Raw genomic sequence first — 15,926 nt, forward strand, 5'->3', positions numbered from 1 at the left:
TAAAATTCTCTGAGATTCGTGCCTTCCATTTTTAATGCTTGTGTTAGCTATTCAGGGATACCTTAATAGAATGGCCCTAATTAATTAACCAACAGGGGCTTGTCAAGTCTCCACGTGTGGCCTGGGTGCCTCCTGGGTGCTCGCAGCACCACTTTCGGCCCAGATCCTTCGGCTTGTGATAATGTAAGCAGCTGCCCCCTCCCCCCCATTACTCTCATAAACTAGGCAGTGCAACAGAGCGTGGGAGCGCCCCCCCCCCCATTTAATGCCAGTTCAAGGCTCCTTCTTGTCTTTACTTCACAGAGGGCAGGGACCGCGCTGTCTGCCCCCCTTTCCACCCTCAACTATGAGGCAGCCTCATGACTTCCGGGGAAGCAGTGAGCAGAGGAGAGCACTAGCTCGGCCAAGAGTGTCTGCTGGGCCCAGCAGGATTCCCTGTCGTGAGGGGTTTCCTTGAACGCCCCCCTTGTGTGCTGGTGTTTCATGAAAGCGGAAACTAGGTTTGGCAGTCTGTTCTTATGGGAAGGCATCACGTCACAGTGAAGGGAGCTCCAGCCTGGAGTGAGAAAGCTCCGAGTTCTAGTCCTGTTTATGTGCAGACATGCATTTCTCAGAGCTCTGGGCCCACAGTCAAGAAGAATTCAGTTTAAATCCAGGCACCAACCATTACTGGCTGTGCCTCCCTGGGCAAATCGCTCTACCCCTGCCTCAGTTTGCTGGCTGGTAAAATGGGGACAGTAATTATGGCTACCCTCAGCATAAAAGGCGAGTCTTTGTCATTCCTCTCTAACCCTTCTGGCTCTCTGGTGCGGATCTCGGGCTAAAGGCTTCTCTGGGGCACTTATTTTGAGGGTGCTAGAAGTGGCGGAGGCCCCCCTAGTAGGAGAGGGGATAGATGGACTGGCTGACGTGGCGGAAGGCCCAAACCCCTGACCTCTGGAGCCTCGTTATTCCCATCTGTCGAATGGGCACAAGAAGGTGACTGCCCCACGGTAGTTGCTTCACTGAGGGTGGTCCTTTAGCGCCCTCTGGGGCTGGGGCTGGGGCTGGGGCTGCGGAAGGAGGACAAAGCCAGCTTCTGCTCTCCGAAGGAGAGGCTGACATGACAGCGGGAGGCCAGGCAGGCGGAGGGCTGCGGAAAGGCCTCCGGGAGTGAGTGGAGGGGACTGGATGGGGGGCGGGGAGGGCTGGAGGGAGAGCCTTCGGGCATGGGCAGCCGGAGAGGAGCCTGGAGTCCTGACAAGCCAGAGAGGCCGGCCGCACTGCCCGAGGAGGTCGTGGGGGAGGGGGGAGCAAGCTGCCCGCCTCCCCGAAATGGCGCCGAGGGTTCTGCCACGCTGGGAAGAGGCCTGGATGCCCCGGATAGGCCGCACAGAGCCGCAGCGTCCAGCTCTCCCCTCCGCCAGGAAAGACTGAGGCCAGACTACCGAGGAGGCGCGCAGGGAGGGCGGGGCGGGAGCGGGGAGGAGCCTCGGGCAGAGACACCTGCGCCCCTCCCCCAGCCTCTGCCGGGGCTCGGAGAGAGCAGACGAGGAGCTTGGGAGGGCCCGCGGGGAGGGCGGGGAGGGCGCTCTGTGGGCAGCGCCCGGCCTCCGCGAGAAGGGCACCGTCGGGGTCCTGACGCCCTGCGGGCCCGTGCCGTGGGCGGCTCGGAGAGGCCCTATCCCGGCTCTACGGCAGCGCCGCACGTGGTGGCCACACAACACGCACGCAGGACGTACGCAGACGGCCTGCGTGGGTCTGCAGGTGTGCGGAGCCAGACAGTGCAAGAGACGACCCCGAAGATCCCGAAGGCCCGCCCTCGCCCGCCTGCCCCGCGGGGATTGGCCATCGTGAAGCCGGGGGCGGAGCCTCTGGAGGGAGCTCTGGGCCCTCCGGCCTTGTCCCTACAGCCCCGGGGCAGAGCCAGAATGTGCCCTAAAGAGGGAGCAGCTTCCCGCCGCTGCGGAGGAGTCTGTTTGTTAAACCTCCGCAGGGAGCGGGCAGCGTCCGCACCCCGGAATGGCAAATGCTCCAAAGGCGGCCCCAATCGCCGCCCGTCCGGCCAGCTGAGGACGCAGCCTTGGGAAGGTTCTGGGCAAAAGCCTAAGAATGAAGCCGAATCCTAAGCGGGTGCCGCCGCCACACTCCCCGCCCCCCAAGCGGAGAGCCGGGTGTTAAACATTCCCCTGTCTCTCGCGCGCTGCCACGTGGGGTTAGACAACCGGGCAGTCGCCCTAGCCAAGAGCGGTTCTGAGTTCAAATCTCGAGGCTTTTGTTCTCTGCTTGAAGGAGGCGTGTTGTCCTCTCTGTGCTCCTCGGCTTCCCATTCTTCCCCAGGAAAGGGAAGGAAATTACCCTCACCTACTGTCTAAGATGCAATACTGGGTGCAGGTTCTAAGGCAGAAGTGGGGTAAGGGCTAGGCAATGGGGGTGAAGTGACTTCGCCAGGGTCACACAGCTCCGACGTGTCTGAGGCTAAATTTGAACCCAGGACCTCAGGTCGAGTGATCGCCCCAGGGTCACACTTTGAGAAAGGATTTGAACCCAGGTCTGTATGACTCCGAGGCAAGTGCCCTGTCTACTGTGCCCACCACCTCTGATATGTAACTTATTGGATCCTTATATGATAATTCTGTGGAATAAGTGCTACAGCTAAGAAGAGGCCCATTTTATTGTTGATGTCACTGAGGCTCAGAGAGAGAAAGTGACTCCCCGGCGGCTTCACAAATAGGAGATATTAGAGGTGTGATTTGAACCCAAGTCACTGAGCTGATAAATCCAGTCCTCTATCCACTGTGCCAGGCTAAATTGGATGTTAAATCTCTCCAGGCAATTAATGCAGCTCTTCTATTTACTCACCTTCTAATGAGCTAAGATGAGTGTTTTCTCATCCGGCTCTGCGGAGGAAGCTTATACAATATTTATTGAAGAAAAATGGAAACTCGCCTGACATCGAATGATGCGCCTAACGTGCCTCGGGCCGGACTCGCGGTGGGAAGAGCTGCCTGTTCAGGGCTGGGCTGGCCCCTCCCCAGCCCGAAGGAGCTAAAACGGGGATTTCCCTTCGGGCTTTGTCTGGCCAGACCTTCCCACTGGCACCGGATGCCGGGAGGGCCGCGACCCCCATCTTCCAGATGACAAAACTGAGTCTCGGCTACTCACACGGTCCCGAGTGGACCTCTGCCCTGGAGCCCAGGCCTTTCTGCAGCCCGTCTCCTGGCAAAGGTTCCACGGGGGAGCCTCGAGGAGGCCACGGATGCCTTTTCAGCAGCGTCTTCACTTCTGGGAAGCGGCTTCCTGAAGCTTGTCTGCTCCGGCGGCTTCTTTGCCCACGTGTCGCCTTGGCCGCTTCTCGGGTTAGACGGTAGGAAGGGTAAGCCAGAGCGGGGTGGAAGCGGAGCCGGGGATCCCGGCGGCGGCCCTGTGTTAGGGCAACGTCCTGGCTGGAATCCTGGAGCAGAAGCAGCAGAGTCCACCAGAGGGCGGGCCGGGTCCTTCCTGCCCTAGAGGGCTCCGGAGCTTGGCAGGACAGGCCTGGGCCCACCGAGCGGCAGCACCCAGCACAGAATCCAGGCAGGAGCTCTGGCACGGGAGCCGCAGAGGCTTTGGGAGCTCCGGCCAGAGATGCTAAGAGAGTCGGCCGCCTGGCCAGGGGGGGAGGCGCCCCTCCTTGGTCCTGAGGAGAGGCCCCGTGGCACTGCCGGTACACACTGGGGGGAGCGACAAGCACCAGCCTTGCAGCTGTTCTTCCTGGTTTCAGGGTGGAACAAAGGGCTTCTGGTTGCTCGCCAGGGCGCAGGGGCTCGTGCCACAATTCCAGGGCCCAGGCCAGGACGGTGGTCACCCCTCCCACGCTCAGCCACCTCGGAAGCACCGGAAACTTGCAGACCCCCAGAACGAGCTCTGAAAATGGCGTTGGAGAAACCCAGAGGTTGGGCCGGTCCAGCCTGGGAGCGGATGTGGGGAAATGTGCAAACAACAAACAGAACCTGACGGTTGAGAACCTAGTGTTGTGCCGGGAAGAAGACACAAACTCCACAGAGACATTGATGTCAAAAGAGATACAAGCAAAGCCTCAAAGAAAAAAGGGGATTAGCAGATGAAGTTAGGTTGGAACCTGGCTCTTTGGGACTGGTCTAAAGCGTTCCACACCCACTCTCCTTTGGGGATAGAAACCTATCTTAGACAGCAAGCAGATAGGAGGGGGCGAGGATCAGAGAGACAGAGAGACAGACACAGACAGAGAGAGACGCAGAGAGAGAGGGGAAAGCCTCCACTAGCCTAGTTTTAGCGTCTATTCCTTCTATAACTCATTGACCTTTTCCCTTAAGAAACTGGATGCCGTGCCATTTGGTGCCTGGAAGGTTAATATTGCTCTCACTTCATTGACTATGATAGCTTTGGGCAAGATATCCTTTGCCTGCTCATCTCTTTTAATTAGGTATATTTGGGTTTTTGCTTTGCCTGAGGTTCTTCCCTTTATTTTAGGTCAGCTGCAGCAGAACAGATTCTACTCCAGCCCTTAATAGGAAGCTGGTGTGTCGTTCTCTTCCGAGGATGTCTTCCCTCTCAGAGCTGGTTAAATCTAACCACAAAAAGTCTTCAAGAAGTTAAGGAGATTTTAGGAAAGTCAGATATGAGAGAGCTCTAAACGTTTCTGAATGGGAATGGAAAGACGACCTTTTTCTCAGTGGCACACGGCACCTTCAGAAAATTGCCTGGGCATTAGCACGTAAAACGTCATAAAAAGGCAGAAAAGCACAAATATTAAATGCATGATTTAGACATATAGAACTATAATATAAACAAAATCAAGGAGCCTGGACAATTTTACCTGTCAGATCTATGGATAAAGGAAGAATGTAAGACCGAATTAGATAGAGAAGACCAAGGTAATGAAAATGAATATTTTTGATTACATTAAATCAAAAAGGTTTTACACAAACAAACCAAATGCAGCTAAGATCAGAAGGAAAGCAGGAGTTCAAATCCGGCCTCAGACACTTCCCAGCTGGGTGACCCTGGGCAAGTCACTTGACCCCCATTGCCTACCCTTACCATTCTTCCACCTATAAGTCAATACACAGAAGTGAAGGGTTTAAAATAAAAAAAAAAAGAAGGAAAGCAGGAAACTGGAAATAATTTTTATAGCAAGTTTCTCTAATAAAGGCCTCCCTCATTTCTAAAATACAGAGAGACCTTAAGTCAAATTTATAAGAAGATGAGTCATTCCTCAATTGACAAGTGGTCAAAGGATATGAACAGTTTTCAGAAGAAGAAATAAAAGCTGTCTATACTCATGAAAAAATGTTCTGAATCACTACTGACTAGAAAATGCAAATTAAAACAACACAACCATCAGACAGGCTAACATGAGAAATAGAAGTGACAAATGTTGGAGGGGATGTGAAAAAATCGGGACACTAATAGACTGTTGGCGGGGTCATGAACCAATCGGACCATTCTGGAGAGCAATTTGGGACTATGCCCAAAGGGCTTTAAAACTGTGCACACCTTTTGATCCAGCAACACCACGACTAGGTCTGCATTCCAAAGATTGAAGGAAAAGAAAAAAAGTACATAGATGTATAAAACTGCTTATAGCATCCCTTTTTATGGTAGCAGACATTTGGGGACCGGCTGAATAATTTGTGTATGTCATCATGATGGGATACTATCGTGCTTTAAGAAATGACATGCAGGATGGTTTCAGAAAAACTTGGGAAGACTTATATGAACTGATGCAAAGTGAAGTGAACAGAGCCAGAAGGACATTGTACCCAGTAATAGCAATATTGTAATGATGATTAACTGCGAATGGCTTAGCTTCTCTGATCAATAAAATGATCCAAAACAATTCTGAAGGAGTTGTGATGAACAATGCTGTCAACTCACAGAAAGAGAAATGATGGAGTCTGAGTGTAGATTGAAGCATAATCATTTTGCGTTTTCATTTTTTCTTGCTTTTTTGTTGCAAAATGGCCAACATGGAAATATATTTCACACGTGTATTTCATGTGTATAATTGATATCACAGCTCCTGCCTTCTCATTGAGTGTAGGAAGGAGCGAACAGGAAAGAGAATTAAGAGCTCTAAATAAAATAAAAACAATGGTAATAATACATTTAAGAAAAAATAGCCAAGTGCAGATCTTTGCAAAAAATTTGATAAATTTGTCCTATGGGGGAGTATTTAAACTTAAGGTAGAAACAAAGTCTTTCTTTAAGAAATGATTGTTGTTATATGTTGTGAAGCATATAAGATATATAGAACCCTGATGGAGGCAAAGTAGAAGGAAGAAGAAGAAAGATAGAAGAAAGAAGAGGAGGAGGAGGAGGAGGAGGAGGAAGAAAAAGAGGGGGAGGATGAGAGTATCACGGCGTGCTAAATCACAGGCTCATCTTTGACTTAAACAGACCTGGGTCTAGTTCTACCTCTCACACAGACTGGCTGTGAGTGACTCACATCCTCAGTGCCTCTAGATATTTTGCTGACTAACATTTACTTCGTAATTGTTGATCTGTCTTGGTGCAGGGAATTTACACCCTGGGAGCCAATGAAATAACAGATTGGGACCAAAAATAACTCCACCTTAGAAGCGATTATGGTTCTAATCAACGAGCTGAAAGCAAAACCTCAAATGACAAATCTGGCTCACAACTAGACTCTCCCCTTGGATTATTTTGTTTGAAAATTAACACCAAATTTCAATCACCTGTCAGTGTCCAAAGAGTTTGAGCTTCACTACTAGAGCACTCCAGCCCTGGGAAATGGCGACCCAAGGCTCAGGGCTGAGGAGAGACAGGGAAAGGCTCTTGCTCTCTCCTTGAGAGTAACCTCCAACATCCGGTGACAGGTGATGAGTTGGTGCCCCTTCTGGGGCACATAAGTAGTCAGCAGGGTTGAACCATTTGGCACAGACGGCCTGTGAGGTTTCTGACCTTGAGCCCCCACATTTGAGCTCCCATTTCAGTCCATGGCATTCCTTACACTCGGCTGGTCTTGATCATAATTGCTCTAGTGAAAATCCCTTCGCATGGCTCCCCAAGCTTCCACCAGAGGATTGGGAGGAGGGCTGTGCGTGGTGTAATGGCCAACAAGAGAGTCTGGGTCAAGAGAAGGTCAACTATGGAGAGCTGCCATGCACACGACTCCAAAGTTGGCTAGATTTGATGCAACTTCAAAAAGTTATAATGATTCACCGTTTCCGTTTCAGCTTCTCTACAGGTCAAAGGGGGGGACTTTGGGGATTTGAGGATGTCTTAGGAAAGAAGTGATGAAAATGACAGGTTCTTCTGCTGAGGCTCTCTCTCCCTTCTTTTAAAAACTGTTTTAAAGCTCCAGAGAAGTTCCTCTAGTGGTTATATGAAGTAGAAAACAAAAATCATGTAACCGACATCGGGATGGCCCTTAATTGCTTGAACAGCACCAACACCAACAATGCCCTGATTTTCTGATCTTATTGATGGGCACATTCCTTCCAGGGATCCAATCAGTAGATCAGAAGACATTTTGAGGAACCCTTCTGTGTTTCAGGTACTGTGTTCAGAGTTGGAGATACAAAGAGCAAAATGAGAGTCTCCGTCTTCGAGGAAATGCTCTTCAATTAAGGGACTGACTATAATGTACAACGGGGTGGGGGCAGTTGTGATTCCGGAAGTCACAGGAAGTGAATGAAACCATTCAGGAGGTATCTGTAAAGTTCTTGGCACAGAGCTTAGAACACTGTAGATAGTTACTGAATTAAAATTGAGTCCTCAGTTTCCAAAGAGTTTATTACTATTTACTTGAATAAGAGAAGGCAGACAGATTATAGAGGAAGAAACTGATTTTCAACTAGCCACGTGGCCATTCCTCCACATGGCTCGCCCTCAGCCATGGTCCTTTCACCGGGTGCTCCAGCAGGAGCATAGAGGGCCCACTTCCTGGAACTCCCTCTTTTTTTCCTTCCCTTCACCTCTGGATCCAGAACCTGAGCCTTTCCAGGTCCATGTGCCTAGGTCACCGTCCTGTGACCCGCACTGGAACGCTCTGACATGATGCACACAGTACATGGGTAGGACCGCAGGACGTGATCCTGGGAGGGGGGGTTCCCTTCACACACCTCCTTTAGAGATTCACAATCCCAGCCCTCTCTTCGTTTACCACCAACTGTTGTGCTTGGTTTCAACTCATCACCAGGAAACCTTTCAAAGTAAAGGTGGCTTCAGCTTTGGTACTCACTCCTCCCCAGTGCTCTCAGCTGCTTCAGACCTTCAGACCGGAGGGCTCCTTCCCAAGCATCTCTTTATAGAGGGTGCGAAAGCCCAGCCCTCTCTTCATTTGCTGCCATGGAGGGCGGCCCTCCACTCCCTTCCATACTTATCAGCTTCTTTTTGGGTGTTGCCTTTCCCCATTACAGGGTCAACTCCTTGAGGGGAGGAGCTATTTTTCCATTTTAAAAATATGTATTGGGGGCAGCTGGGTGGCTCAGTAGATTGAGAGGCAGGCCCTGGGTTCAAATTTGACCTCAGACATTCCCTAGCTGTGTGACTCTGGGCAAGTCACTTGACCCCCACTGCCTAGCCTTCACTGCTCTTCTGCCTTAGAGTCATATAGAATTGATTCTGAGATGGAAGAATACCCTGACCTTCCGCCCGCCCTTCTGCCTGCGTGAATGAAACTAGACGCTAAACTAGACGCCAAACTAGACGCCAAACTAGACGCCACCGACTTCTTTTGACTCTCCCTGCAAACCCTCAGCCTCGGACCACTGTCGTCGGCCGTCTTTGCTCCTACACGTGTGCTCTTGGACGGAACAGGAGAAAACCGCAGAAGCGTTTGATTCGGTCTATTACAATGTGTGTTACAGAATCTGAGTGGACTCTGCCCTGCCAGTGGGCGGCCCTGCGAGACGTCCCTCATGGACTCGCTCTCCCCCCTCCACAGCAGCTCTTCCGAACCTTTTCATCTCTCCTCAAATTTCCCGTCGTTCTTCCCCCGCTGTCTCCTCTGAGCCCCGTGCCAGGGGGCGCTCATTAGGGGCTCCCTCTTCTCCCCTCTTTCATCTCTCGTCTCCTTTTCCACCCTTCTTGTATGATAACGTGCTGCTGGCCAAGGCACCCCGACATCCTGACACACTTGGTCCGGACTGCCCACAGGCATGCCCGTGTGCCCCCCCCCCCAGCCCATTTGATGCTTCCATCCCTGCTAGATACCGTTCTGTGTGGCTGACCTTCAGAGGCCCCCTGCTGCAACCTGGGCCCCCACTTCCTCTGCTCTGCTCTCCCCGGGATCCGCATCATTGCATTGAAGCTGCTCAACCCAAGTGAGCAGCCAACAACCTTTTCTTGGTCCTCATTCACTTGGACCTCTCCGAAGTCTCCCAAAGTGTTCGTCCCTCTTTCCACTTGGTGCTGTTTCTCTCCAGGTCTGCCCTGGTCTCCCCCCACCTTGCAGAGCACTCCTCTGGGCCGCTCAGGCAGCCACACCCTCTAACTGTACTCCTGCAAGCCTAGTTTCTGTCCAGGGCCTTTTCCTCTCCCCTCCCCAGTGGTGGGACAAAATGGAGGTGGAAATGGAGAAGCAGCGAAGCAGTGAAGGGCCTGCAGAAGACTAACTGAAGGAGGCCAAACAGAAGAAGGGGTGGCGGCGGGGGGGGGGGGCGAGCCCTCAAAAGAAAAGGCACCCAAGAGCCGGCTGGCGCCCTAATTAAGGAGACACACGGGGCGAAGCTGCCTCCAAAGGGGATGTGCTGGGAAACGGAGCTCGAGGAGGGATGCGAGCACCAAAGCCAGCGGGCGGCCAGTGAGGGCCGGGCACGGCAAATGCCAGGCGGGGAAGGCGGATGCAGGCCGCAGCTCGCACAAGGACGCCCAAGAAGACCATCAGGACTGGCAGCTTCTGGCAGGGGCAAACTGCCACTGATGCATTGGAGGGCTTTCGAAAAACCAGATAAAGAGCATTCAGGGGGCTTCTGGGAACGGATAAGGGAAAGTGCCGGGAAATAAAGGGGGAGAGGCAGGAGGAGGAGGCCCAGGCGGCCGCCCCAAGCATGGGTGAGGCGGCCACGGGGAAGACACGAAAGACACTGTTTTCTTCTGTCTTTCGCTTGTGTAGCACTTCTACGCGCTTTAAAAGAAAGGCGGCGGGGGGCAGCTGGGTATCTCAGTGGAGTGAGAGTCAGGCCTAGAGACAGGAGGTCCTGGGTTCAAACCCGGCCTCAGACACTTCCCAGCTGTGTGACCCTGGGCAAGTCACTTGACCCCCATTGCCCACTCTTACCACTCTTCCACCTATGAGACAATACACCGAAGTACAAGGGTCTCCAGCATGGAAACGCGGGAAACGTGCTCCGGACGTGAAGCATCTTTCCTGCTTGTGACCAGATCCCTGCATCCAAGACTCAGGGCGGATCGGGCCCCGGCGGGGGGCGCGGCAGGAGGGAAGCCTGGAGAACACTGAATCCGGCCCGTCTCCTGTCATTGTACAGGTGAGGAAACAGGCCCAGAGCTTCTGTGACTTGGCCAAGGCCCTCTGGCACGGGGCAGGATCGACCTCTGGGCTGACTGGACTCCACGTCTTCTTGGCTCCGGGCCTCATCCCTATCCGCTCCCAGACTCTGCCTCGTTCTCTCTCTTTTCCCCTCATTTTTTCCTCACGAGGAACCAGAGGCTTGTGTGAAGGTATACTGAGAGCAAATAAGCAGAGGCAGGATTTGAACCCAGGTCTTCTGACTCCAAATTCAACCTTCTCAACATTATCTCACACCACCTCCCTCTCTACATTAGCCAATATGGCGGCCTGAGTTGGAAGACTCAGATCCTGTCTCAGAGGCTAGTTAGGCAGGCCTGGGAAGAAAATGACTTAATTCCTCAGTTCCCCCATCTGTAAAACATGGACACCAAAACTCGTGCCAAAGTGTTGCTGGGCAGAAAGCTCTCTGCCGGTCTTTCGTGCCTCCCAGGACCGGGACGACAAGGATGACGCCTTCAGACACTCAGCGAGAAGAGAAGGATGCTGGGAAAAGCCGCCACGGCGAAGCCCTCGGCCCCGGCTTTCTGCCCTCGTCATTAGGTGGTGCGGAGGCGAGGCTAGAGGGCTGGACTCGGAGCCAAAGAGACCACTTTGAAGCCTGCTGACCAGCGACGGCGTCCCGCGGAAGACACTGAATGCCCTCAGCCTCCCCGGCCGCATCTGCCAGATGGACGCCTGATAACATCAGCTCCCTCCGAGGAAGGAAGGGCGAGTGGAGGCGTGTGGCAGCGCCTCGAGCACCGTCTGGGGGTGGCCATAGAGCTGGGCCAGCCACAGACCCTCGTCGTGGCCCGGATCACGAGCGTCTGGCCCAGTGCTCGGCGCTTAGAGAGGATCCGATGACGGTTGTTTATTCCTTCATTTGTTTAACAGGCCGGAGAGCACCGGAGCGTGTTGTTGTTGTGGCTCTGCCTGTGAAGCCGATCCATCGGCACGCGATAGCCCAGGTTCTGCCCCCCCCCCCCCCCAGGCCTTTCCTGACCTTTCACTGTGTCTGACGGGGAACCATCCAGACCCCGAACCCCCACCCGGCCTGCTTTCCTGCTCCAAGCTTGGCTTCCCCGGCAGCAGAGCACAGCCGGCAGGAGAGAATGTCTTAGATCCGGGCCAGCCGGCCCTCTACGTGCTCGTCATGGCCAGCTTCCAGGAGGCCCTCCCGGGTGCCTCTATTTGTTTCCCAGTTCAGACGCTCCGTTCTTCTGCTGTACCGTCGGCACCCCGATCTACCCCCTTCCCTTATTGCGGACACACGACTTCTTTTCCCTGTCGCCATCGTGCTCTATGGATGCCTCGATTTCTCCCATCGCCCTGGGCTTCCGCAGGACCCCCTTTCCTTCCCTCCCCTCTCCTGAGAGAGTCGCCCCAAAGACAAAAAAGAAAAACGGGCACCACCGATCAGTACGTTGAGTGAGGCCAAAAGCATGTGCCGGGCGCCTCCCACATCGCAAGGAGCTGCCGTGGGCGCGCCTTCTCCTAGCTTTGCCAGCCAACGTGGCTGATCCTAGACCTTATTCTAGACCTTATTCTTGGATTGTTCTAGACTTTATTCTCAGCTTATTCTAGACCTTATTCTTGGTTTATTCTAGACTTTATTCTCAGCTCATTCTAGACCTTATTCTAGACCTAATTCTTGGATTATTCTAGACCTCATTCTTGGATTATTCTAGACCATTATTCTAAACCTTATTCTTGGATTGTTCTAGATCATTATTCTAGACCTTATTCTTAGTTTATTCTAGACCTTATTCTAGAACTAATTCTTGGATTGTTCTAGACCATTATTCTAGACCTTATTCTAAACCATTGTTCTAGTCCTTATTCTTGGATTATTCTAGACCTTATTCTAGACCTCTTTCTTGGGTTATTCTAGACTTATTCTAGGTTTATTCTAGACCATATTCTCAGCTTATTCTAGACCTTATTCTAGACCTCTTTCTTGGATCATTCTAGACTTTATTCTTGGTTTACTCTAGACCCTATTCTTAGTTACTCTAGACCTTATTCTTGGCTTATTCTAGACCTTATTCTAGACCTCATTCTTGGATTGTTCTAGACCATTATTCTAGACCTTATTCCAAACCATTGTTCTAGACCTTATTCTTGGATTATTCTAGACCTCATTCTTGGATTGTTCTAGACCTTATTCTAAACCATTATTCTAGACCTTATTCTAAACCATTATTCTAGACCTTATTCTTGGATTATTCTAGACCTTATTCTAAACCATTATTCTAGACCTTATTCTTGGATTATTCTAGACCTTATTCTTAGATTATTCTAGACCTTATTCTAGACCTCATTCTTGGACTGTTGTAGACCTTATTCTAAACCATTATTCTAGACCTTATTCTAAACCATTATTCTAGACCTCATTCTTGGATTATTCTAGACCATTATTCTAGACCTTATTCTTAGTTTATTCTAGGCTTATTCTAGACCTTATTCTCGGCTCATTCTAGACCTTATTCTCAGCTTATTCTAGACCTTATTCTAGACCTCATTATTGGATTGTTCTAGACCTTATTCTAAACCATTATTCTAGACCTCATTCTTGGATTATTCTAGACCTTATTCTAGACCTTATTCTTGGCTTATTCTAGACCATGTAGTCATGCTCACATTTGATTGTGTGGGGAATTGTTTTTGCTATCTTGCACAAGTCACTTCATTTAGTCTTATCTTGGCTCTGCAGAAGTTCATGTAGAGCCTGCCCTGCTGCTCTGTATTCCTCAGCCACCACTTCTGACAGTGCCGTGATAGTCTGTCACATGCCCAACAATGGGCATGTGCTTGGATTCCAGCTCTTCACCAACACAAGAAGTGCTCTGCTAATATCTGGTGTGTGTGTGAGCATGTGTGTGTGGGGGCTTTCTTCTTGTCAATGGCTTTCTTGGGATAAAAACTGAGTGATGGGACTTCTCAGTCAAAGGGCTATGATTGCCTTTTTCATCACATGTTCAGAGTTCTGAATCGCTCTCAATCCACAGTTCCTTCAACAACGTATCAGCGTGTCCATTTCCCATAGATCTCCAGCACTGACCATCCTCTTTTTTCGTCCTCTTTGCCACTTTGCAGGATATGAAGCAGAGCTGCAGGGCTCTTTGAATTTGCTTTCCTCTTATTACTAATGTTTTGGATATTCCTTCATGAAATGACTGTATTCTCTCCTGTAGTTCTTAAGAGTTTGCAATTCATCCTTTTGAGATAGAGTAGGAGGTGCAGCTGAGTGGCTCACCTCAGTGGATAGAGAGCCAGGCCTAGAGATGGGAGGTCCTCGATTCAAATCTGGCCTCAGACACTTTCTAGCTGTGTGACCCGGGGAAAATCACTTAACCCCCATTGCCTAGCTCTTACTGTTCTTCTGCCTTGGAACCAGTACACAGCATTGGTTCTAAGATGGAAGGTAAAGGGTTTAGAACAAGCCTACCCCCTCCAACAGAAAACAAAAGAAAAAGGTGGCTCAGGAACCTTTTCTGATTGTTGTATTGGCCTCCCCAACCTCTGGTTCTGAAGCTATACACTGTCATTGGGACTCTTGCCTTTGATTGAAGGGGTGGTGCTGACTCCCTGGTCCTGGGAAGTATTCCTGGAGAAGACATGAATTGGGAACATCTGTCAGTGTTGAAGATCCAAGGAAAGGGCCAGTGGGATGGTGAAGAGTGGCAAAGGAGACGTCTCGGTAGCCAATCCCAGGTGACCACTGGCAGAGGAGGAAACCGAGGGTAGAGCTCTAGCTTGTGGTAGAATTTAGGGTGCAGACAGAGCAGTTCCCATTTTGGGGGTGCTAAGCTCTAGAGATCAATGAGGCGAGACTCCAGACCTCACGAGGCTCCCAACAGACGATGCCAATAAATTCAATAATGAAAAGAAACTTCTCTCCGAAAGGGCCTTGCGATCGAAGACGGGTTTGCTGTGGTTCTCCATGAACTCTTCAAGGGGCGCATCCTCAGCCTTTCTTCGCTTCTTCTGCCTTCTAGGCCAAGGAAGTTCTTGTCGGCAAGCTCCGGTCGCTTTTGTGCTTGTAACCAAAGCTCTTCCCCCAGGAACCCAGGTTCTTGGGTCCAGCAGGCAGGGAGTCCCAGAACGGGGTGACCTCTGAGAGGAGCAGAGAGCTGCACGCACTGGCACTGGGTGTTTCCTGAGGGCCCTGGCTGGGGAGGATACTTGACTGTAACCAGAGCCTTTCTAGAAGGGGGCCGCGCTGGGGAAGGATGTGAAAGAAATGCTCAGAGAAGGCAAACGTGAGAGAAATGTTGGGACGAGGAGATGAGAGACGGAGATGTCCAAGGTCTGCTCAGCCTCTCTAACCGCTTCTGGGTTCCCTGCTTTAACCAAACGCCCCAAGATCCTTCCCCAAACTTAAAAAACAAAGAAACTAAAGGCAGCCACTCGACCTCGCTTCCTTCTTCCGCGCTCATCTTCTCTCTCTCCTCCCCTGCAACTGGGACTCCCAGAAAACTCCCGTATTCAGTATTGCTCCATCCCACTTTGGCGCCGCCTCCCCTTGCACTCTGCTCTCCCTCATCCCCTTCCCAACTGAGATGGCTGAGGCTCGCCACGCATCAGCCCTACGTGGAGACATCGACTTCTTGCCCGAGCGCCACTTCTGCGCCTCCACGCGGAGCCTTCTGGGGCATTTCCTGCCGTGTCCTGGACGGTGCGCGGCTCTCTGGGCTCAGCAGCCGCAGAATGGAGCGCTCCTTTCTTCCTTCCCTTCCCTCCGGTGCTTGTTCTTGTCTTGCTGCCACAGCCCTCCTCCTGGTGCTCCTTCTAAGGGAGGATTCTATGGGCCGGGCTACGGGCTTGGCCCCGTTTCTCAGAATGCTGGCAAGGGTTTTAGACGTTCACTATTCGTCCCCTTAAGGAAAGGTGCCCTGTAAGTGCTGCTTCTCTTCCCTCTCCCTGTTTTGCTGAACACATAAATGACCATCGAAAGACATCAGATGGAGCAATGGCTGGCGCTCCGGGTTTGCAGTTCAGAAGACTTGAGTTCAAACCTTGCCTCAGACCTTCCTTAACTCTGAAGCACTTAGTTCTGCCTCAGTTTCCTCAACTTTAAAAGGAACAGTCTAGACTCGATGGCCTCCCAAGGCCCTTCCGGCTCTAAATCTCTCCACGTGTGAGCCCGGCCTATTCAGACCTTCGTCATCCTTCTCGCCATCTCTCGCCTCTCCGCAGGCTGAAGGAAAAGTGCCTCTTCTGCCTCTCGGTGGGATGAAGGCCCTTCCCCGCCCCCTGTCTTCAGGGACTGCCTGTGCTTCCGACATGCATAATCTCTGTTCTGCACACGCCATGTTCCAAGAGCTTTGGGGATTCATGTTTGACCTTGGCGGTAGCGTCATTTGTCCAACTGTAACCGACAGCTCCCTCACCCGAGGCTTTCCTCGAAAACGTTGATGCCTCTTTCTGGCTCACGTCCATAACCCTT

At 51.7% G+C, this 15,926-nt stretch overlaps 1 protein-coding gene across 1 annotated transcript; it reads left to right on the forward strand.

Moving 5' to 3' along the window:
- Positions 1 to 1,208: 1,208 nt before the first annotated feature.
- On the forward strand, positions 1,209 to 2,108 carry LOC123244801 (translation initiation factor IF-2-like). Its single transcript, XM_044673406.1, has one exon. The coding sequence runs from the start codon at positions 1,209 to 1,211 to the stop codon at positions 2,106 to 2,108; it is 900 nt and encodes a 299-aa protein (XP_044529341.1).
- Positions 2,109 to 15,926: the final 13,818 nt, after the last annotated feature.

Source organism: Gracilinanus agilis, chromosome 4 (assembly GCF_016433145.1).
Source record: "Gracilinanus agilis isolate LMUSP501 chromosome 4, AgileGrace, whole genome shotgun sequence".
NCBI lineage: Eukaryota > Metazoa > Chordata > Mammalia > Didelphimorphia > Didelphidae > Gracilinanus > Gracilinanus agilis.

Coding starts and splice junctions, on each gene's coding strand:
- LOC123244801 (XM_044673406.1), top strand. CDS start 1,209: ATGGGCAGCCGGAGAGGAGCCTGGAGTCCTGACAAGCCAGAGAGGCCG.